Below are 24,997 nucleotides of genomic sequence, written 5' to 3'. Positions count from 1 at the left end.
GAAAAAATTGCAGCACTCCAGATTCCAATGCAAAAAGTGTAGGATTTATTAGCCTGGCAGCGTAGCGACATTTCGGCTGCCCACTTGCAGCCTTTCTCAAGCTTAACATAAGTGGTACTGACAAAGTCATCCATCTATGTATCGCCCCAGTTTGACCATGTGTTGAAGTGGTGGCGGTACATAGATGATGTTTTTCTTAACTGGAGAGGCAGTGAATCAGAATTACATGTTTTTCACAATTTCCTTAATTCCATCAATCCATCTATTCAATTTACCTTGGATTATTCACATGAATCAGTACATTTCTTGGATACCATGGTTTCCATTATTGACAACAATATCCATACTGATCTATACATTAAGAGTACAGATTGCAATTCTGTCCTTCAATACAACAGTCACCATCCTAGACACATTGTTCGCTCCCTGCCGACTAGTCAGATGATGCGGGCCCGCCGTATAGTCAGCAGGGAGCCCAATGTGTTGCCAGTTTTGGATACAATGGCCAATAATTTTAGAAGTAGGGGATACCCTGCCCACCTTGTAGAGCAGAGCAAAACAGCTGTTCTCAATATGGATAGGGAAAGCCTATTACACTCAACAATACCATCGAAAACAATGACACGTATAACTTTTGTATCTACTTACAACTGTAGCTCTAATAAATTGTCTGAGACCATTTGGAAACATTGGCACATCATTAAAAATAGTTATCCTGAGATAGAGTATTTTCAAACAAAACCCTTAATGTCTTTTTGGAGACCTCCATCTTTGCACAACAAATTGGTTAGAGCCCACATCTCATCTAACACATCCAATAAACAATCTTTTCTTACTGTACAGTCCAAGGGATCATATCTGTGCAGAAATTGCATAAATTGCTCCTACATGATTAAGGGTCCATTATTTAAACATCCAGGGACAGGACGTGAATATGATATTACATTTTATTTAACCTGCACTATGGATTATGTTATTTATGTACTCAGTTGCCCTTGCAACTTGATTTACGTTGGGGAGACTACGATGATGTTTAAAAATCGCATCAACCAACACCGTTATTCAATTAGAAAAAAACGTTCAGATTTGCCGGTCTCAAAACATTTTTTGGAGGCCGGCCACACTGAACGAGACCTAAAATTCACCCTGTTGGATCACATCCCCCCCCCCCCTAAAATATGGGGGAGATCGCACTAGTATGCTAAAAAAACGTGAACTTCATTGGAAACATACTTTAAACTCGCTCCGCCCACAAGGACTTAACATAGAGTTTACTGTCACCCCTGGCATTTTGAATGTATCTGGTTAAGTTTAGTTCAACATCTGTTACCTGTATTAAAGAAAAATCTTGTGGTACTAATTTTTACATCCTGCAAGCTGATTTTAATTATGTTTTTATCTTTCACTTTTTAGATTCTCAAATGTGAGGAAGGCAGCATACCATTACCGGGATTCAAAGACAGACATCACTCTATTGTACGGTCTCTCTAATTTACATATATGTATACTCTTTATCCTTATATGTGGTTACTGGTTGGCGGATGCGGTTTCCTGGTTCCCCCTGGGATTCCGCTCCATCCAGGGGTGGGACTGTCTGTGTGCGATTGCACATAGTATAGACCCAGGCGCCGTCCGTGTTCACCCCACAGTGCCGCAATATATGGGCAAAACACAAGCCATTTATACATCTTGCCAGCAAGCAAGATGGCGTTATGCGCCAGCAGACGAGATGTGCGCAAGCGCACAGACACTTAGAGAGCCGGCTCTATGGTGACCGTGATGCCGGCTGACGATTGGCTAAAGGTTCTAGTGTGTCATAGGCACGCAGGCGCACTGACACACAGCACGGCGTGCACGCCGTAGAGTACACAGCGGCATCACACGCCATTACAGTATGCTGTCTCACCCAGGAAACTAATGTATGTATGTTCCGCCTACCTCATTATTCTCAATACATGCAATTATGTTTTTTTATATATTATACTGCACTTTAGAACCGGAGCATCTCACTATGAATGCACTTTTTGCACACTAACTGCTCCGGTATAGAAATTGTATATGTTTACTTCACTGATACACTTTGCAATGCAATGAATTTTTACTAATTGTGTATATAAATTTTATGTAATTAATTATCTCACTTATGTACAACTCATGTATAAATACTTTGTCAGTACCACTTATGTTAAGCTTGAGAAAGGCTGCAAGTGGGCAGCCGAAACGCTATGCCGCCAGGCTAATAAATCCTACACTTTTTGCATTGGAATCTGGAGTGCTGCAATTTTTTATTTGCTATATATATATATATATATATATATATATATATATATATATATATATTTGGTATTGCTGCATGCGGAATTGTCTTAACTATTAAAATAAAATGGTCATAATCCTGCACAGTGAACAACGTAATCGTAAAAATATACTAAACACTAGAATTGCTGGCCACTTCATATATCCTAAAACTGAATAGAAAGTGACCAAAAAGTTCTATCTAACATAAATAGTACCTAAAAAAACTACAAAACCACACATGATGAATTAATGGTATTCTTTTTAATTGCAATGTACATTTAATGGTAAAATAAAAGATGTCTTTAATGGGTGTGTCTGCCTGTGTTCTGTTTAAAGGGGTATTCCGGGCTTAACTAACTTTTAACTATCCTGCCCATTATGAAGAATTATGCTAGTTCTACATTCACTTGCTGTATCGCTCTGACGGGGATCGTCTTCTTTTTCTTCATCATATGGTCCCCCCCAGGTCTAGTGTTTCCGTTTAGGTATGGATGACATTTTGTCTCACAATCCTTTGCGGCTCGAGGCTGCAGCTGGTATCATGGGGCTTGGCTTTTTCTTGTATTCCCTCACAAGCCAGCCCCCTGATGATGTTTGCGGTCCATCTGTATGTCCTGATGTGCCGGCGTCCTGTGATCTTGGCAATCTGCAGAATGGGGGAATGCAGGGAACGCCGGCAAGTCAGGAAGTACCGATGAATCACAAACGTAATCAGGGGGCTGGCTTGTGAGGAAATACAGTGATCCCTCGACTTATGATGGCCCCGACATATGATCATTTCAACATATGATGGCCTCTCAGAGCCCATCGTATGTTTAAGGCAGCCTCGACATATGATGCTGCTGTGTGTCAGGGCCATCGTACAAACAGCTATCTGACAGCACTGACAACTTCAGCAACTGACAGATAGTTGTATAATGTGCCCCATGTGCCCCGTTCTGCCTCCTGTTACTCACATGCTGTCCTGCTAATTCACGCAGGCTTCCACTGTGAGCTCCGTGTAAGCCCCCCCCCCCCCCCCCCCCCCCAGTGCAGCCATAGCCAATAGCCTGCAGCATCTTGCTGCAGGCATCCAATGAGCTGCTCCCTTTCCTTTCCTATAGAGCTGTAGTCGGCAGGATCGTAATGGAGGACATTCTGTCCCCCCTGAAGGTATTTAAAGAACTGTACAGTACTGTATGCGATGTCACACATCACATACAATACATATACACACTATACACCCCATACATCAATGTTTCCCTATCAGTGTGCCTCCAGCTATTGCAAAACTATAACTCCCAGCATGCCCAGACAGTCAATGGCTGTACATGCATGCTGGGAGTTGTAGTTGTGCAACAGCTGGAGGCACCCTGGTTTATTAAACACTCCCCATACACTCCACATACAATGGTCATCCCAGAACCAATTAGCAGTTTCCCATAGAGATATGTATTCAACATACAATGGTTCCAAGGCCCCAGAACCAATTACCATTTTTACATAGACATATGTACTCGACATATGATGTTTCAACATATGATGGTTCTCCTGGAACCAATTAATATCATATGTTGAGGGACCACTGTACAAGAAATAGCCAAGCCCCATGATACCAGCTGCAGCCTCGAGCCACAAAGGATTGTGAAATGAATATCATCCATACCTAAACAGAAACACTAGACCTGGGGGGACCATATAAAGAAGAAAAAGAAGACGATCCACGGCAGAGCGGTATAGCAAGTAAATGTAGAACTAGCATAATTCTTCATAATGGGCAGGATAGTTAAAAGTTAGTTAAGCCCACTATAATACCCCATTAAACTCTCTCCAGGGGCAGAATTGCTCGCTGCCGTGGCAATGACTGGACCAATCAGGAGCCGTAGACATGGCCAATGGTATTCTGCCTTAGCGTCCACATTCTGTTTGGCTGGGCTAGTTTACCATTCCATATCTTTGTGTTTGTTAACCTCTTGATTTCCTTACCTGTTCCTCTGACTTGTACTGTGTTTGTTTTGTCACTCCGGTATTTTAATTCAGCAGCTGGACCATCTCCAAGTTGTAGAATCATCGCCTAGGGCGATGACAGGAGTAGGCAGGGAAAGGGGTACTAGGTGAGCTTAGGGCGCACTATTCCCTGCCTATGCAATGTTACAGTGTCACTGCAAAGTAAAATTGGGTGTGAAATTATACACTATTTTACTTAACCCCTTAAGAACTCAGCCCATTTTGGCCTTAAGGACTCAGACAATTAAATTTTTACGTTTTCATTTTTTCCTCCTCGCCTTCTAAAAATTATAACTCTTTTATATTTTCATCCACAGACTAGTATGAGGGCTTTTTTTTTGCGCGACCAGTTTTGCTTTGTAATTACATAACTCATTATATCATAAAATGTATGGCGCAACCAAAAAACACTATTTTTGTGGGGAAATTAAAAAGAAAAACGCTATTTTGCTAATTTTGGAAGGTTTCGTTTTCACGGCGTACAATTTACGGTAAAAATGATGTGTGTTCTTTATTCTGAGGGTCAATACGATTAAAATGATACCCATTATTACATACTTTTCTATTATTGTTGTGCTTAAAAAAAATCACAAACTTTTTAACCAAATTAGTACGTTTATAATCCCTTTATTTTGATGACCTCTAACTTTTTTAATTTTCCGTATAAGCGGCAGTATGAAGGCTCATTTTTTGCGCCATGATCTTTACTTTTTTTTGATACCACATTTGCATATAAAAAACTTTTAATAAATTTTTTATAATTTTTTTAATAAAATGTATTAAAAAAGTAGCAATTTTGGACTTTTTTTTTTTACGTTCACGCCATTCGCCGTACAGAATCATTAACATTTTATTTTAATAGTTCAGACATTTACGCACGCGGCGATACCAAATATGTCTATTAAATTTATTTTTTACGCTTTTTGGGGGTAAAATAGAAAAAAACGGACGTTTTACTTTTATTGAGGGAGGGGATTTTTCACTTTTTTTTTACTTTTACTTTTACATTTTTTTTTTACACTTGAATAGTCCCCATAGGGGACTATTCATAGCAATATCATTATTTCTAATACTGATCTGTTCTATGTATAGGACATAGAACAGATCAGTGTTATCGGTCTTCTTCTGTTCTGGTCTGCTCGATCTCAGACCAGAGCAGGAGACGCCGGGAGCCGGACGGAGGAAGGAGAGGGCACCACCGTGCGGCGTGCTGAAGGTTCGGATCCCCGCAGCAGCGCTGCGGGTGATCCGATCATTCATTGAAATCGCACACTGCCGCAGATGGCGGGATCTGTATTGATCCCGGCACCTGAGGGGTTAATGGCGGACGACCGCGAGATCGCGGGCGTCGGCCATTGCCGGCGGGTCCCTAGCTGCGATCAGCAGCCGGGATCAGCCGCGCATGACACGGCATCGCTCCGATGCCCGCGGTTATGCACAGGATGTAAATGTACGTCCTGGTGAGTTAAGTACCACCGCACCAGGACGTACATTTATGTCCTGCGTCCTTATGATTACTTCTCATTTCATGTAAAGTTTCTGAATGAGTGGTCATGTGTGTGTATACAAGGAGCAGTGTTATTTCTGGCCATTATATAACTTACACAGCATGTGCTCTCTGGGCTTCTCATGTAATTGTCAGTTATCTCTGATCTGGTGAGTGGAGACTTGCTCCTATGATGCATTTTATACACTGCACATGCACAGATGATGGAATCCTGCTCTCTTATGTACATGGAGGCATGGAGGACATTATGCAGCAGTTCTGAGCAGTGTAAGCTGTAAATCAAGCACTGATAAGAGAAGACATATTTACTTTAAGATTATGTTATCTCCCTGCAGTCACTGTACACTATTACTCCCTTCTTTCACATCCTCTCTCTATAATCTTCTATGGACAGTATGTAACTGATCCCTCATTGAGTTTCCTTTTCATCTTGAGCTATTTTTTTGAGTATATCATAAATTAAGGAGGCAGGACATGACAGAAGCAGAGGAGAAAGGTACATTTTTATCGTATACATTACAACAACATAAGTTACATATATATATATATATATATATATATATATATGTATAACCCTGCTCTGTACTGACGAGGGGCAAGTACCCCAAAACAGCTGTCTGCAGATGGGTTCTCTTTCCTTCTGGAGAGAGTTTTGGCTTGGCATAAAATCCCAATCAGTTCTGAGACTTCTTAACTGGAGTCGGAGCTGGTTGCAGGACACACTACCTGTATAGGGGGTGTGGTGAGCTCATTTGAATATATATATATATATATATATATATATATATATATCCATTTTCTGCTGTTTGTAAAGAACTGATTATAGTAGTTGTTAAGCCTATTCATTTATTGTGCCAGCCTGGGAAGCTTTTCATCAGGTTCACATTGCACAAAGAACAATAAAAAGTATTACTGAACTCATTCTCAGTGCACCACTGACCTATTGTAGAGGTATGAAAAGGCAGCGGTATGGTAGGAAGTGTTCCTATTTACTGTACAGTAAGGCTGGGTTCGCTCAGTGTTAATGCAGTGTGTCCTAGGTATTGAAAGAAAAAAAAACAAAAAACAAGTAGGACAGATAACTCGTATAACTCTCTGGGTGAGTCCAGGAAAACTAGATGCTGATTGCAGATTGCAAAGGGGTAGACCAGGAACCGTCCTACTGCCCATCAGTGCTTCAAACTGGTATCAGCGGCGGGAACCCATTAAAGGAGAAGAAGAATTGGTGACTAGATAGGGCGCTGGTTTTGCTTGATTCCCATAAGGCTCACAGGACTAATGTATATTTTTTCTAAAGCATCAATAGGTTTATTGACACCAGCAAAAACAAAATAATGAAATAGATGAAATGGCAATAATCACCCGAAGCTCAGCAAAGAATGAATGGATGTCAGACTGAGACTGTTTACTATCAGATAGATAGATAAAAAAAACAAAAAATCAGTAGCACTCCGTTCCTTTAGATGAATCAGTGTGTGCTGATTTTTTTGTTTTTTGTATACTGGAGGACCTCTAACCCAGGCTCCAACAGCCCGCACCTGGACAACTTATCCCCCCTACTCCATCTTAATACCCTTATGCCATTATTATCTAATATAGTCTAAGCCAACAATAGTAACCACTGCAAAAGAGCGCATACCAATTATGAAAAAATGTGTATACTTTATTGAATTTATTTTTTATTTATAATTTTTTATTTATTATTATTATTTTTTAATTATTAATTATTATTTTTTATTTTATTTTATTTTATTTTCTCACTATTTATTTAATTTTCAGTTGTCTAATAGGTATTTGTTTTTGCTTTATTGGTATGTTGATAAATGTCCCCTTTTTGAAATTCCTATTTTTCTTAACCTGTATATATTATTAATTTTTCTTACATTTCTGTTGATATTTACTTGAATTGTCCCTTTGTGTGGTCCTGTGTATGGGAGGTGTGATGGGATGTTCAGCAGTGTGACGCCCGCACTCGGAGTTATTGAGTACCGTGTTTATTTATGCTCGTCGCTATGGATATGTGATCACATGACTACCCACGTGTCCTAATAGAGACACGTGAGTCGTCGCATCACACGCTGCGCTAAATGCGCAGCACAGTGATGTATTGTATTGAGGCAAAGGATGGGCGGATGTGATGTAATACTTCTTGCGGTCATGTGACCCGTGTGGTCACGTGAGTAGTTATGGTGCCACTGGTCATACCGGAAGCTGACATAGAGGACGGAAGTCCACGCCAGCTATCCAGATTGGCAGACGGGAGACTGATGCACACCTGAATGGTATGTAATTATTAACAAGTATATATAAAAAGAGGCATATGGCAGTCATCCACAATACCCCTGAGGAAGTCACAGTGTGACGGAACGCGTGGGGCTCTGGCATCCCGTCTGGTACTAGTATAGGAATTCTCTGTCTGTGGTTTGTTGTGGCTCATGCCTTGTTTATTATTGTCTACTCTTATATATAATGTGTATTGTGCTTAAGGAAGGTCACTGGTCATTTATTTAGTGATTGCTTTATGCTTATTTGCTTCCACAGTCAGTATTGTTTATATATAACCTGTACCTTGTAAGACGGGATTGTGTGGAGGGGGGCTTCATGGCCCCTCTCCCTTGTTGTGTACTCTAGTTCATAGAGTTTTTGAAATTATTTTTGCCTTGCTCTTTTTCTAATGTTATGATACAATTCAATAAAGTATACAAATTTTTTCATAATTGTTGTGCGCTTTTTTGCAGTGGTTACTATTGTTGGCTTAGACTGTGTTTTTCAATTACAGATTAGCAGCACTCATAGGATTCTTACGAATAGGTTGAGCCCTCCTCTATACACTTTTTTTCATTATTATCTAATATGGCAAAAGGGGATCAGAGGGGGGGGGGAATAATGGCACAAGGGGATTAAGATGGAGGGGGGAATAATGGCACGAGAGGATAAAGATGAAGGGGGGGGGGGGTAGTCATTACTCGATCATTACCCTAGTGGGATCAGAGGGGGGGGCAGAGTAATGACTTAAGGGGATCAGAGAGTAGGGGAATAAGGGCACAAGGGCATTAAGATGGAGAGGAGGGGAGAGGGATAGTGGCACAAGGGGATTAAGATCGAGGGGGAGGGGATAATCATCACCCCCCATATTAATTCCCTTTTGGCATTATCCCTCTCCCCCTCTCCCTCTCCGTTATCCCCTCCCCTGATCCCCCTGAGCTTATTCATTATATATATATATATATATATATATATATATATATATATATATATATATATATCAATGGGAAAAATGAACAGCACGCCCAAACTTGAAAAAGTTTGATAAAATTCCCCCAAAAATCCTGATGGTGCACGCAGATATTGGAGCCTTGGTTAGGGGCTCACCTTTGATACAATCAAAAAAAGAGAAATCCGCAGCACACAAAATGAAAAACTTGTGATTTATTCCATATCAAAAAGTGTTTTCACAGCAAGCGACGTTTCAACTGGGCTCCCCCAGTCTTTTTCAAGCAGTGCACATTCAGAGAGTATACACTCATCTATATAGGGGTACCAATCAACTGATACCAATGTGATACAATTACATCATTATAGTGAATAAAATACAAAACTTCATATAAACATATAAAATACAAAAGTGCATACAGTGCATAGAGTATTATACAGTACATACAATAAAGTGTCAGTGAATTAAAATCAATATTAAAACAAACATAAATTATCATATGAACACAGCTGTAAACAAACATATTTTAATTAGGGGGAGGAGAAGATTCCTAAACTCACCAGACGCAAAATGTCAGAAATGGCCACCATAGCCGGTTCTCCGGCATCATAACAATCGTACTGCGCATGCGTGTGCAGCCACTGCGTCATCCACTACACACAAATGGGTATGTGTGTCGTTCAACCAATCACAGTGCACAAGAGGACATGCAGCGCAAGTGACCGACGAGCGCATGGGACCCCAGTGTGCAGAGTGTCAGGCATCAGATAGTTGCGCCTGCGCATTCAGCACAAAAGGCTCACTGACATCTTAACTCTGGGAAAATAACAGGTGAGTGGATTTATATAGAGAACCATCGTAATACATTATACCCACACATACAGACAGCATGGAATATACTTATATTGCAATAGGCGTGAAACCCAGGGCATTATGCACACTCCCAGGTCACGCTTAGAAACTCAACCTGGCACAGGAGGCCGATCCCGTCACAATGAAGCGACAGGAGCAGTCATCAGCCTTGGTGTGATATGATAACTGCCCATTAACAGGGAGGCACAAAATCCGGGCACAATCAAGTGTCAGGGCTCGTATCACCCAAGGTGCAGGGCACAGGTAAAACACATGCATCCATCCAAACTCTAAGATGAAGTAATGTTCTCTAATACCACTAGGGACACACTGTATCCCCAATCCCATGTAAGATGTGTCAGATGCCAAACCCCTAAGCAACACAGATAACCCACTTGAGTGGATGGATGTCACAGGAAAAAAACATTTTTATTTGGCGGTCTCTCGTACATGAAATGATGAAAAATGAAGAAACAAAATTAAAAAACTAAAATAGAAAAATATCCACAAACAAATTTGTCCTTTTCTGTAAGAAATACTTCATTTTCCTAAAAAATGTCAGGGGTGCCAACATTTACGGCCATGACTGATATACATGCAAAAACACTCCCTCCCATACATTTATTTTTGACATTTTTTTTTTTACATTAGCCGGCCTGTCCGGGCCGAGCACGTCCCAGAGTCCCGTTTCGAAGGCACCTCTGTGCAATGTCAGAGGAGGTCATACGTCTCCCCGGCAACCAAGCAGATGCCGTACAGTAGTTGTGGCCGCAGCTCCGGCCGTGATACTATACAGGGAGCTGCAGCGGCCATTCTCCGCTGTGCGCTGACAAATACTGCCCAATGTATGGCCGGTATTTGTCAGCGCATCGGCGTACCCCCGCACAACCGGTGGCGTATTCCTAGGAGTACGCATACCACAACCCCTGGCATAGATAGATAGATCTTTATATAGAATTATGAATAGTTTCCTTTTGCTTTTAAAGTTCATGTAGAGTTTATAGTTTACATTTCTTTCGATTCACTGTAGGATGTGCAATGCGAATTTTATTCGCGAATTCGCGAATATTCGCGAATATAGCACTATATATTTGTAATTATGAATATTGTTTTTTTTTTTTTGTTTCACAGTACACATCACAGTGATCACCCCTCTCTGCTTCCAGCTTGTGTGGTCTAAAGAAGGCTCTAATACTACTGTGTGAGACTGGCGTATGTATTTTCGCATATGGGAAAATTTGCATATGCAAATTTCCGCTTATGCTAATTTTTCGCATATGGTAATTTTAGCACATGCAAATTTTCGTGTATGCAAATTTTCGCATATGCGAAAATATTACACGAATATTACGAATATGCGAATTTAGCGAATATATGACGAATATTTGTCCATATATACGCAAAATATTGCGAATTCAAATATAGCCTATGCTGCTCAACACTAGTCAACACGACCTATCTGGCCAGCAAGCCAGGGCCCCGTACAGGATATCACAGGGCCCCCCCAGCGGTCGGACACCCCGCAATCTGAAACTTATCCCCTATCCTTGGGATAGGGGATGTTTTTCAACACTGGACTACTCCTTTAATGGCCTCCAAAATTAAGTTCCTCTGATGTATGGGCATCAAGGGATCTTCCACTAAAAAAGATCACACAGCTTCCACTCCTCTGTCATGTGGGATGTTACTATATAATGAAGCAACATCTAGTGTCCTCTTCCCGTATGATATCTTTCAATAGGGTTAATAAACGCCCATTTATCTCTGAGGTATGCTGGTAAAGGCACCACACATTTCTGTAACTGATGGTCTATATATTCAGAAAACATCTGGCAACTATCGGACGACCAGGTGTTTTTTTTACAATCTTTATGTACCTTAGGTAGAAAATAAAAATAAGGTACATATATATTAAATATATATATATCATGTTTTTCCCTCTTAAAGGGGTACTACGCACCAAGATATCTTATCCCCTCTCCAAAGGACCCCCGTGATCTCGGTTGCGGCACCCTGCTGTCATCACTACACAGAGCAAACTTACTCTGTGCATAATGACGGGTGATACAGGGGCCAGCACATCGGCATAGCCATTGACTGTCCTGGCATGCTGGGAGTTTTGCTACAGCTGGAGACACCCTATTTGGGAACCACTGCCGTAGGGTAATTTGGTGGTGGATGCAAATCCCTAATTTAGGCCTCAAATGCACATGATGCTCTTTCACTTTGGAGCCCTCTCATATTTCAAGGCAACAGTTTTGGGCTACAAATTTGTTTTCTCTTCTTTTACCTCTTAAGAAAAGGTAAATTTGGGGTCTACACCAGCATGTTAGTGTAAACAGAGTGTACCATATACATTTGAGGCCTAAATAGGTGATTTGCACAGGGGTGGCTGGTAGTTACAGCAGTTCTGACATAAACATAAAAAACACCCATATGTGACTCCCATTTTGAAAACTACACCCCTCACATAAAGTAACAAGGGGTATAGTGAGCCTTAACATCCCACCGGTGTTTGACAAATTTTAGTTAAAGTTGGAGGTGAAACTAAAAAAATGTATATATTTTTTCCCTAAAATGCTGTTGTTACCCCAATTTTATCATTTTCACAAGGGCAAATAGGAGAAAAAGCCCAGAAAAATGTGTAACCCCATTTCTTCTGAGTCAGAAAATACCCCACATGTGGATGTAAAGTGCTCTGCGGGTGAACTACAGGGCTCAGAAGAGAAGGAGCACCATTGGGCTTTTGGAGAGAGAATCTGGCTGAAATTGAAGGCCATGTGCGTTTAGGCCTCCATGGTGCCAGAATAGTGACCCCCCCCCCAGATGTGACCCCATTTTGGAAACTACACCCCTAATAAGAAGTGCAGTGAGCATTTACATCTCACAGGTGTCTGATAGATTTTTTTGAGCAGTGGTCTGCCAAAAGAAAAATGAAAATTTTTCATTTGCACAGCCCACTGTTCCAAAGATCTGTCAAATGCCAGTGGGGTTTAACCCCTTAACCCCTTAACGACGCAGGACGTATATTTACGTCCTGCGCCGGCTCCCGCGATATGAAGCGGGATCGCGCCGCGATCCCGCATCATATCGCATCGGTCCCGGCGCTAATCAACGGCCGGGACCCGCGGCTAATACCACACATCGCCGATCGCGGCGATGTGCGGTATTAACCCTTTAGAAGCGGCGGTCAAAGCTGACCGCCGCTTCTAAAGTGAAAGTGAAAGTGACCCGGCTGCTCAGTCGGGCTGTTCGGGACCGCCGCGGTGAAATCGCGGCGTCCCGAACAGCTGATCGGACACCGGGAGGGCTCTTACCTGCCTCCCCGGTGTCCGATCGACGAATGACTGCTCCGTGCCTGAGATCCAGGCAGGAGCAGTCAAGCGCCGATAATGCTGATCACAGGCGTGTTAATGCACGCCAGTGATCAGCATTAGAGATCAGTGTGTGCAGTGTTATAGGTCCCTATGGGACCTATAACACTGCAAAAAAAATGTAAAAAAAAAGTGTTAATAAAGGTCATTTAACCCCTTCCCTAATAAAAGTTTGAATCACCCCCCTTTTCCCATAAAAAAAATAAAACAGTGTAAAAAAAATAAAAAATAAACATATGTGGTATCGCCGCGTGCGTAAATGTCCGAACTATAAAAATATATCATTAATTAAGCCGTACGGTCAATGGCGTACACGCAAAAAAATTCCAAAGTCCAAAAAAGCGTATTTTGGTCACTTTTTATATCATTAAAAAATGAATACAAAGTGATCAAAAAGTCCGATCAAAACAAAAATCATACCGATAAAAACTTCAGATCACGGCGCAAAAAATGAGTCCTCATACCACCCCATACGTGGAAAAATAAAAAAGTTATAGGGGTCAGAAGATGACATTTTTAAACGTATAAATTTTCCTGCATGTAGTTATGATTTTTTCCAGAAGTGCGACAAAATCAAACCTATATAAGTAGGGTATCATTTTAACCGTATGGACCTACAGAATAATGATAAGGTGTCATTTTTACCCAAATATGCACTGCGTAGAAACGAAAGCCCCCAAAAGTTACAAAATGGCGTTTTTTTTTCGATTTTGTCGCACAATGATTTTTTTTTCCGTTTCACCGTGCATTTTTGGGTAAAATGACTAATGTCACTGCAAAGTAGAATTGGCGACGCAAAAAATAAGCCATAATATGGATTTTTAGGTGGAAAATTGAAAGGGTTATGATTTTTAAAAGGTAAGGAGGAAAAAACGAAAGTGCAAAAACGGAAAATCCCTGAGTCCTTAAGGGGTTAAGGAACCAGCCCATTTTCACCTTAAGGACCCAGAAATGTTTTGCACATCTGACCACTGTCACTTTAAGCATTAATAACTCTGGGATGCTTTTACTTTTCATTCTGATTCTGAGATTGTTTTTTCATAACATATTCTACTTCATGTTAGTGTTAAATTTTTGTTGAGGCTTGCATCATTTATTGGTGAAAAATTCCAAAATTTGATGAAAAAATAGAAAATTTTGCATTTTTCTAACTTTGAAGCTCTCTGCTTGTAACAAACACAGACATTCCAAATAAATTATATATTGATTCACAGATACAATATGTCTACTTTATATTTTCATCATAAAGTTGACAGGTTTTTACTTTTGGAAGACATCAGAGGGCTTCAAAGTTCAGCAGCACTTTTCCAATTTTTCACAAAATTTTCTAAATTGGAATTTTTCAGGGACCAGTTCAGTTTTGAAGTGGATTTAAAGGGCCTTCATATTAGAAATACCCCACAAATGACCCCATTATAAAAACTGCACCCCTCAAAGTATCCAAAATGACATTTGGGTAAGTGTGTTAACCCTTTAGGTGTTTCACAGGAATAGCAGCAAAGTGAAGGAGGAAATTCAAAATCTCCATTTTTTACACTCGCATGTTCTTGTAGACCCAGTTTTTGAATTTTTACAAGGGGTGATAGGAGAAAAAGACCCCCAAAATTTGTAACCCAATTTCTCTAGAGTAAGGAAATACCTCATATGTGTATGTCAAGTGTTCGGCTGGTGCAGTAGAGGGCTCAAAAGGGAAGGAGCAACAATGGGATTTTGGAGAGTGAATTTTTGCTGAAATGGTTTTTGGGGGGCATGTCACATTTTGGAAGCCCCTATGGTGCCAGAACAGCAGAAAACCCCCACATGGCATACCATTTTGGAAACTACACCCCTCAAGGCATGTACCAAGGGGTCCAGTGAGCCTTAACACCCCACAGGTCTTTGATGACTTTTCGTTAAATTCGGATGTGTAAATGGAAAAAAAAAAGTTTCACTAAAGTGAATTCACTTCCAAGCAGTGGAAGAGAGGTGGTTGTGATAAATATAAAGCAAATACACTATGTTGAGCTAGCGATTGTTTGCCTGTATACAAGAGTGTGAAGCATACAAGTGAGTGAGTATAAAAGTGAGGGGACTTAAAATTAAGGGACTTTAAATTCAGGAAGTTTAAATTGAAATATTTGATTTTTTCTTTTCTGTTCATTTTTGCAATCCCCAAATCTAGTATGACCTCCATGTTGGAAAAGGCAGTCCAGTGTGCATCTTGCACAATGTATGCAATCCTTGAACAACAGTTTGAGGGTGCATATTGTTGTGCGAGATGTGTGCGAGTTGCTCATTTGGAAGCCCAGATCTTGAATCTAGAGGAGCAACTGGCAACACAGAGACGCATTGACAACCCGGAGAGGAGTCTCCTGCTCACTGAGCAGGTACTATCTGGGGTAGAGGTGGGGGAGGATAGTGGGACAGAGGTGCAAGACAGTCAGGCAGTTAGCTGGGTTACAGTTAGAAAACGAGGTAGAGGGAAAAGTGTCAGGGAGGCTAGTCCTGAACTGGCACACCCCAATAAGTTTGCCTGGTTGGCAGATGAGGGGGATGTCATTTAAGAGCTAGCGGTACTGCAGCAGGACTCTGCCTCTGACCGCCAGGGGGGTGTCTGCTCCAGTAAGGAGGAAGGGAGGAGAGCAGGGCAGGCAAGACAGATACTGGTAGTGGGGGACTCAATTGTTAGGGGGACAGACAGGGCTATCTGTCACAAAGACCAGGATCGCCGAACAGTGTGTTGTCTTCCTGGCGCTCGAGTTCGGCACATCGCGGATCGGGTTGACAGGTTGCTGGGTGGGGCTGGAGAAGACCCAGCAGTCATGGTACATATTGGCACCAATGACAAAGTAAGAGGTAGATGGGGTGTCCTTAAAAATGATTTCAGGGACTTAGGCTGCAAGCTTAAGGCAAGGAACACCAAGGTAATATTTTCTGAAATATTACCTGTGCCACGAGCCACACCAGAGAGGCAGCGGGAGATTAGGGAGGTTAACAAGTGGCTCAGAAGCTGGTGTAGGAAGGAGGGGTTTGGGTTCATGGAGAACTGGGCCGACTTCGACTTTAAAGGAAACAGGTTTCTGACTATAGCTAAAGACAATTATCTGTCCCAAATGGTGCAGGGCCCGACCAGAGAAGGCGCCCTACTAGACTTAATATTTACCAACGTATTGTACCTGACAGAGTAATTAATGTAGATGGACACCTAGGAAATAGTGATCATAATTTAATACATTATAACTTGTTCTTCAATAAGGGAATCTCTCGAGGGGCCACAAAAACAATGAACTTTCGGAAGGCAAAGTCAGAGAAGCCCATAACAATATAAAATGGGATAATGTCCTTAAAAAGAACAATACTGACACTAAATGGGAGACTTTTAAAAATATCTTACATTTTCACTGTAAGATGTATATACTTTATGGGAATAAAAGGGTCAGAAATAAAAGAAAACCAATATGGATGAATAAAAATGTTAAGGGGGCAATAAATGACAAAAATAAAGCATTTCAATTACTAAAACAGGACAGCAGTGAATAAGCATTAAAAAGCTATAGAGAAAAATTTGAAATATGTAAAAAAAACAGTTAAAAGCCGCAAAAATAGAGGCAGAAAGACTCATTGCCCAAGAGAGTATAACTAACCCCAAAATGTTCTTTAACCTCCCTAGCGGTACGATTCCGTCTGGAAATTTGTACCAAAAGCGGTACAATTTTTTGCATTGAAATTCCACATCTCCCCCCGTCACATTCCCCCTCCGTTGTCACATTTCCCCCCCCCAAAATCACATTCCCCCCCTGTCACATTCCCCCCCCTTGTTGCATTCTCCCCCCCCCCCTGTCACATTCATCCCCCCTGTCACATTCTCCCCCCTTGTTACACTCTCCCCCCGTCACATTCATCCCCCCTGTCACATTCCCCCCTTGTTACATTCTCCCCCCCCCTTGTTACCTTCTCCCCTCTCCATGTTACATTCCACTCCCCCCCTGTCACATCCCCCCTTTGTCACATTCCTCCCCCCTGTCACATCCCCCCCCCCTTGTCACATTCTCCCCTCTGTCACATTCCCCCCTATGTCACATTCCCCCCTATGTCACATTCCCCCCCCCCTTGTCACATCCCCCCCCCCCTTGTTACATTCCCCCCTATGTCACATTCCCCCCCCCCCTTGTCACATTCCTCCCCCCTGTCACATCCCCCCCCCCTTGTCACATTCTCCCCTCTGTCACATTCCCCCCTATGTCACATTCCCCCCTATGTCACATTCCCCCCCCCCTTGTCACATTCCCCCCCCCCCTTGTTACATTCCCCCCTATGTCACATTCCCCCCCCCCCTTGTCACATTCCCCCCCCCCCCCTTGTTACATTCTCCCCTGTGTCACATTCCCCCCTTGTTACATTCTCCCCTCTGTCACATTCTCCCCCCCTTGTCATCTTCTTGTCCTGCAGCAAATACACTAGGTTTGCCGGCAGATTTCAAACCTAGTGTATTTGCTGCAGAACAAGTCCTTTCCCCTTCAGCCAATCACAGGCTTTACACCACTGCGGCCTGTGATTGGCTGAAAAGGGAAAGGTCCTGTAAGATGAATAGAGCAGTGAACAGAGCGCACGGAGGGGAACGACATCTTCAGGGACCGGGACTAGGTGAGCAAAAGTTTTTTTTATTTTCTTCCTTCTTACTTTTACACTTAGTTCAGGGTTTTCTACCAGGGGGCCTCCAGCTGTTGTGAAACTACTGCTCCCAAGGCTGTCCAGGCATGCTGAGAGTTGTAGTTTTGCAACATCTGGAGGCCCCCTGGTAGGGAAACACTGACTTTTAGTATATGTCTTTACCTGCTCTGGCCGGCCCCTGCAACGGGAGCCGACCCGAGCAGATAATCACATATTTTCCCGGGGGCTGCATCACTATATCGCAAAAAGCAAAAATCGCGATTTGATTGCTTTTGCGATATACTGTGCAGCCCGCACAGCAACTCTGCAATTCTACCCCGAGCGTGACTCGGGGTTACCGATTCTAGCAGCGAAAATTAACCCCAAGTCACGCTCGGGAATACCGCTAGGCTGGTTAATTATATAAATAGCAAAAAGGTCAAAAATGAAAGTGTAGGCCCTTTAAAAAATGATGAGGAAGAAATTATAAACGGGGATCAGGAAAAAGCAAATATACTAAACAAATTCTTCTCCACTGTATTCACTGAGGAAAATGAAATGCCATGTCAAATACAGTGTGATAAGGTAAACTCCCCAGTACAGGTCACCTGTCTAACCCAGGAAGAAGTACAGTGCTGCCTACAAAAAATCAAAATAGACAAATCACCAGGTCCAGATGGCATTCACCCCCATGCTCTAAAGGAATTAAGTAATGTAATAGACAGACCCCTATTTTTAATATTCAGGGACTCTATAGTGACAGGGACTGTTCCCCAGGACTGGCGCATGGCAAATGTGGTGCCTATATTTAAGAAGGGGTCAAAAGGTGACCCCGGGAATTATAGACCTGTTAGTTTAACCTCGGTTGTATGTAAATTGTTTGAGGGTTTCCTAAGAGATGCTATTTTGGAATATCTTGATAAAAATAAATGTATTACCCTGTATCAGCATGGATTTATGAGTGATTGATCCTGTCAAACTAACCTGATCAGCTTTTATGAGGAGGTGAGCACCAGACTGGACCTGGGGCAATCGCTGGATGTCGTATATCTGGATTTTTCCAAAGCATTTGATACGGTTCCACATAAAAGGTTGGTTCATAAAATGAGAAGGTTTGGGCTGGGGGACAATGTGTGCAAGTGGGTAAGTAACTGGCTCAATGATAGGAAACAGAGGGTGGTTATTAATGGTACTTATTCTGATTGAGTGACTGTTACTAGTGGGGTACCACAAGGGTCCGTCTTGGGTCCTGTCCTATTTAATATATTCATGAATGACCTTACAGAGGGGTTGAATAGTAAAGTAGCAATCTTTGCAGCTGACACCAAACTCTGTAAAGCGGTAAACACTATAGAGGACAGTGCACTGTTACAAATGGATCTGGATAGGTTGGAGGCTTGGGCTGGGAAGTGGCAGATGAGGTTCAACACTGATAAATGTAAGGTAATGCACATGGGGAAGAAAAATCTGAGCTGGGATTATGTATTAAATGGGAGAAAACTTGGGACGACTGACATGGAAAAGGACTTAGGAGTCTAAGGTAACAGTAAACTTAGCTGTAGTGACCAGTGTCGGGCAGCTGCTGCCAAGGCTAATAAAATCATGGGGTACATCAATAGGGCATAGGGCATAGATGCCAACGACAAGGAAATAATGTTACCGCTGTACAAATCACTAGTCAGACCTCACATAGAATACTGTGCGTCCGCCATTAACCCCTCAGGTGCTGGGATCAATACAGATCCCGGCATCTGCGGCAGTTCGCGATTTAAATGAACGATCGGATCGCCCGCAGCGCTGCTGCTTCCTCCGTGCGGCTCCCGGCGTCTCCTGCTCAGGAGATGACCGATAATACTGATCTGTTCTATGTCCTATACATAGAACAGATCAGTATTAGCAATCATGGTATTGCTATGAATAGTCCCCTATGGGGACTATTCAAGTGTAAAAAATGTAAAAAAAATTGTAAAAGTAAAAGTAAAAAAAAAGTGAAAAATCCCCTCCCCCAATAAAAAAGTAAAATGTCAGTTTTTTCCTATTTTACCCCCAAAAAGCGTAAAAAACATTTTTATAGACATATTTGGTATCGCCGCGTGCGTAAATGTCCAAACTATTAAAATAAAATGTTAATGATCCCGTACGGTGAACGGCGTGAACGAAAAAAAATTAAAAAGTCCAAAATTCCTACTTTTTTAATACATTTTATTTAAAAAAAATTATAAAAAATTTATTAAAAGTTTTTTATATGCAAATGTGGTATCAAAAAAAAGTACAGATCATGGCGCAAAAAATGAGCCCCCATACCGCCACTTATACAGAAAAATAAAAAAGTTAGAGGTCATCAAAATAAAGGGATTATAAACGTACTAATTTGGTTAAAAAGTTTGTGATTTTTTTAAGCGCAACAATAATATAAAAGTATATAATAATGGGTATCATTTTAATCGTATTGACCCTCAGAATAAATAACACATGTCATTTTTACCATAAATTGTACGGCGTGAAAACAAAACCTTCCAAAATTAGCAAAATTGCGTTTTCGTTTTAATTTCCCCACAAAAATAGTGTTTTTTGGTTGCGCCATACATTTAATGATATAATGAGTGATGTCATTACAAAGGAAAACTGGTCGCGCAAAAATCAAGCCCTCATACTAGTCTGTGGATGAAAATATAAAAGAGTTATGATTTTTAGAAGGCGAGGAGGAAAAAATGAAAACGTAAAAATTAAGGCCATTGAGTCCTTAAGGCCAAAATGGGCTGAGTCCTTAAGGGGTTAATGGTATAGAGAACTGTGTCTAGTGCATTAACTCTGTGATTTTTTTGCCCATTGAAACCAGTAGGCCCATTGTGGTCTATGGGGAAAAGCTGCTGAGTTGCCCATAACAACCAATCAGATCGCATCTTTCATTTTTGAAAAAGCCTCTGAAAAATGAAGGAAGTAATCTGATTGGTTGCTATGGGCAACTCAGAATTTTTTCCAGGAAAATCTGCTGAGTTGCCCATAGCAACCAATCAGATCGCTTCTTTCATTTTGCAGAGGCATTGTGAAAAATGAAAGAAGCAATCTGATTGGTTGCTATGGGCAACTGCACAACTCTTCCTCTACACTGGTCTTGATGAATCTCCCCCATAGAGGGAGATTTATCAAAACCTGTCCAGAGGAAAAGTTTCTGAGTTGCCCATAGCAACCAATCAGATCGCTTCTTTCATTTTTGAAAAAGCCTCTGAAAAATGAAGGAAGCAATTTGATTGGTTGCTATGGGCAACTCAACAGCTTTTCCAGGAAAGTAAAGTTGAACCACAACACTGTAACACTCTGTCCAACCTGGGACTCGAACCAGTGACGGTCTCCCATCCCACTGTGCTGCTGAGATGGTCCTGCTTATCTTATATGCAGTGAGATCCCCATAGACCACAATTAGCCTATTGGCTTTAATAGGCAAAAAAATCACAGAGTTGATGCACTAGTCACAGTTCTCTATACCATTAATGAAGAGAGGGCTCAATATTCGCAAATTTGTGCATATGCGCACAAATTTTCACATATACGCAAAAAAAGCGAATATTCGTAATTATGAATATATAGTGCTATATTTGCAATATTCGCGATTAAAATTTGAATTGCGAATATTCATGAACAACACTAGTCGCTGCGAATACAGTGAAGGAGTTTAAACATGCATGGGATAGGCATAAGGCTATCCTTCATATAAGATAGGGCCAGGGACTATTGATAGGATTCAGATTATTGGGCAGACTAGATGGGCCAATTGGTTCTTATCTGCCGACACATTCTATGTTTCTATACTGTATGGATATCAGAAAAATGGTTCCAAGCTCTTATTTCTTTATTAAATTCACTACTTTGGGGCAGGAAAACACGAGAATGAAATATGTTTCTTTAACGTTATCTGTGCACGATGGGGGTTGGGCACTTTTTTTTTTTTTTTTAGGTACTTTTTAGCACTAAAATTGCAGACTATTATTAGAAGGAAGGAAAATGTAGTCCTATTTTTTCTCTCTAAGGGTATGTTCAAACTACGGAATTCCTGCGGAATTCCACGGGCGGAATTCCGCAAGCCGAATTCCACGGGCGGAATTCCGATAGCCGAATTCCGCGGTGTGAACTTAACATTAGTGTGAATGGGTTTCCGCGGGACCCGTTCACACTGCGGAATTTCAGCGCCGCTGAAATTGTTCCGCGCAAAGAAAGAACATGTTCATTCTTTGCACGGAAGTCCTCGAGCACTGCATAGCTGTCAATGGTGACGGCTCAGTGCCGCCCGGTTCTACCGCTGCCGCCGGCTGCCAGTCTGAATCTCCGCTCGATGAATTCAGCGAGCGGAGATTCCATTCACACACTGTAGTGTGAACATACCCTAATGGGTCGTTATAAGGATATTTTTGAGATTTTGGAAGCTGGGATACTCACTACACCCATGCATATCTATATAATAAAGTATGGGAGGAACTTAAAAATGTTTTTAAATCACATGGAGTTTTGACTTTACTTCATTATGGTCGAATAAAGCACTTAAAGAATTCCTTAAAATGAAAGATTCACTCTTTTGGATGAAAAGGGGCTTATTTATGTAAATCAATTATACGCTTTAGGTCAAATAAAGTCGTTTGAAGAGATAGCCCATAAGTATGGGGTGGCAGACAATCAGAAAGATTGTTTTTTACAAATAAGTAACACAGATCATAAACCAATAAAAGGAGAGATTGGAGATTTCAGGGATTCTATATATAAGAAAAGTTTAATTAGACTATTTCCTTATGCATAGTTGCTGTCTGGGCATGCTGGGAGTTGTGGTTCTGCAGCGGTTGGGGGTTCACAGCTTGAAGACCACTGCTATAGAGGGTGCAAATGTATCTGAGCCCTTGAACTCAAATAATGTGAAATATGAGATGATCAAAATGGAGCCCCTGCACTAATTACTTGGGTTCTGGGGTCTGTAAGGTCCATAGTAAAAACATCAGGTTCTGTCTATAGCAGATACTAAATCATGGCAGCTCAAAGAAACAAGTAGTCATTCTGACATGTCACATGTGATGTCATAGACAGCTGGAGGCCTGACATTCCACTGACAGCCGCCCGAGCCTTCAGTCTGTTCCAGTGAGATTAGTGAGAATAGTGAGATTAGCGTCTTCTTCTTCTACTTGTCTAAAATGGAGCTAAAAGGACTGGGGTTCGTCCCCCTCCTGTTGGCGTTTTGGTGTGTGGCCTGGCTTGCCACCAGCTACATCGTGAAGGTCGTCCTCGGCCATGCAGCCTCGCCACTGATGAGCATCAGGTAAGACAAACAAGCATATGATTCTTATTTCATGGGTTGGGAGTGAGGAAATATCCATAATAACATTGGTTTCTTTTCCTTCACAGTGACGTGGGAAATTTCTTTCCCGAAAGCATATTATTCAGAATTGGATTCATAGGGATGTCCATTGGCACTTTGGTACTAACCTTTCTTATTTATAAGTATATGGTTATGCATACTGAAGAGTTCAGGGGTCATCAGGTCCTGATCCAGAGGATCCTGCTGGCCATTGTGTGGGCCTCCTGTTTTGCCACAGCTATCATGCATGTATTGTCCCCCGAAGAATATCCCAGGATACACTTTGTCAGCACGATAATTTCCATTACATGTGAAGCCTTATACTACCTTGGGCAGTCCATCCAGATGTATAAATTACCAGGAGCAAAAAAAGTCATCCACCATAGTAGATGCACCTGCTGTGGCCTGACTTTTGTCTGTGTAGTTTTCTATTTTGGATATGAAACATTAAAGGAATTATTCTATAATGATGAAGACTGGGACGAGATCCGTGAAATCCCCATCATAATCATCGAGTGGGTGATGCTTCTACTGATCCTGATAAACATCGTGACCTATTATTCCACCATGCAAAGGTTATTGTTGACCGTCTCCAGAAACAGCTGCAAACTCTCTCTTAGAGTAAAAATTGATGACTTCGGGGTGTAGACCACCACGGGGGCCATCAAGTGGACTTCTGGGAGAGATACTGCACAGGACACGGAAAACATCTAAAGAAGAATAACTGGGGGACTACATATGGTGCCAGTAATCATGGCACAATAATATGAGCTGGTGATATTACCTATACAAAAAAATAAAAAAATATTTTTTTTTCTAAATATTGGTGTGTGAAGTGTAATACCTAGTTAGAAAACCAGAATCAAATTCATCATTATAACCCCCCTCTGCATTACCCTGTTTATTATTTTTCAAGCAAGCACTTTGTTCTAATTCGTCCACTCTCTGGCGTGCTCCTTGTATAAGGGGTTTGGGATACCCTTTTTGTTTAAAACGATCCTCCAGGTTATCTAGTTGTTGTAGGTATTTTTGTGTGGAAGAACAATTCCTTTGGATTCTTTTCATTTGACCGAATGGAATGTTCTTCTTCCATTATTTCAGATGGCAACTGTTAAAGTCGAGGTATCTGTTTGCATCCACCTCCTTAAAATAGGGGGCAGTATGCGAACAGTCATCCTGAATATAGATATTTAAATCCAGGAACTCAAATTTTTTGGGGGACTGATGCAGCGCTGCCTTTGGCAATCTCTGGCTCTGCCATAGCGCTTTTTTTGAGGGGGCGTGACGGCTGCCCCTTCGTCTGGTGGTCAACACTAGTGTTGTTCGCAAATATTCGCAATGCGAATATTATTCGCGAATATCGCATATACGCGAATTCGCAAATATTCGCCAATATAGCACTATATATTCGAAATGACGATTTTTTTTTTCACAGTACACATTACAGTGATCATCCCTCTCTGCTTGTGTGGTGTAAAGAAGGCTCTAATACTACTGTGAGACTGGCGTACAAATTTTCGCATATGTGAAAATTTGCATATGCGAATTTTCATTTATACAAATTTTTTGCATATGGTAATTTTCGCACATGCTAATTTTCGTTTATGCTAATTTTTGCATATGCGAAAATATAACGCGAATATGCGAATTTAGCGAATATATGACGAATATTCGTCCATATATTCGTGAAATATTGCGAATTCGAATATGGCCTATGCTGCTCAACACTAATAATGACCCCACATAAAAATGTACTATATACTCGTCCCCACAAATGAATTTATACTATATACTGACCC

The 24,997-nt window shown here is 41.4% G+C and overlaps 1 protein-coding gene across 1 annotated transcript; it reads left to right on the top strand.

Annotated features, from left to right (window-relative positions):
* Positions 1–21,296: 21,296 nt before the first annotated feature.
* Positions 21,297–23,977, top strand: LOC130284488 (uncharacterized). The gene is made up of 2 exons (XM_056534881.1): positions 21,297–23,159; positions 23,246–23,977. The coding sequence occupies exons 1-2, from the start codon at positions 23,035–23,037 to the stop codon at positions 23,844–23,846; spliced, it is 726 nt and encodes a 241-aa protein (XP_056390856.1). The 5' UTR covers positions 21,297–23,034; the 3' UTR covers positions 23,847–23,977.
* Positions 23,978–24,997: the final 1,020 nt, after the last annotated feature.

Source organism: Hyla sarda, chromosome 8 (genome assembly GCF_029499605.1).
Source record: "Hyla sarda isolate aHylSar1 chromosome 8, aHylSar1.hap1, whole genome shotgun sequence".
NCBI classification, from domain to species: Eukaryota; Metazoa; Chordata; class Amphibia; order Anura; family Hylidae; genus Hyla; species Hyla sarda.
Note: the sequence above shows the minus strand (reverse complement) of the source record. Positions and strands in the feature narration are given on the sequence as shown.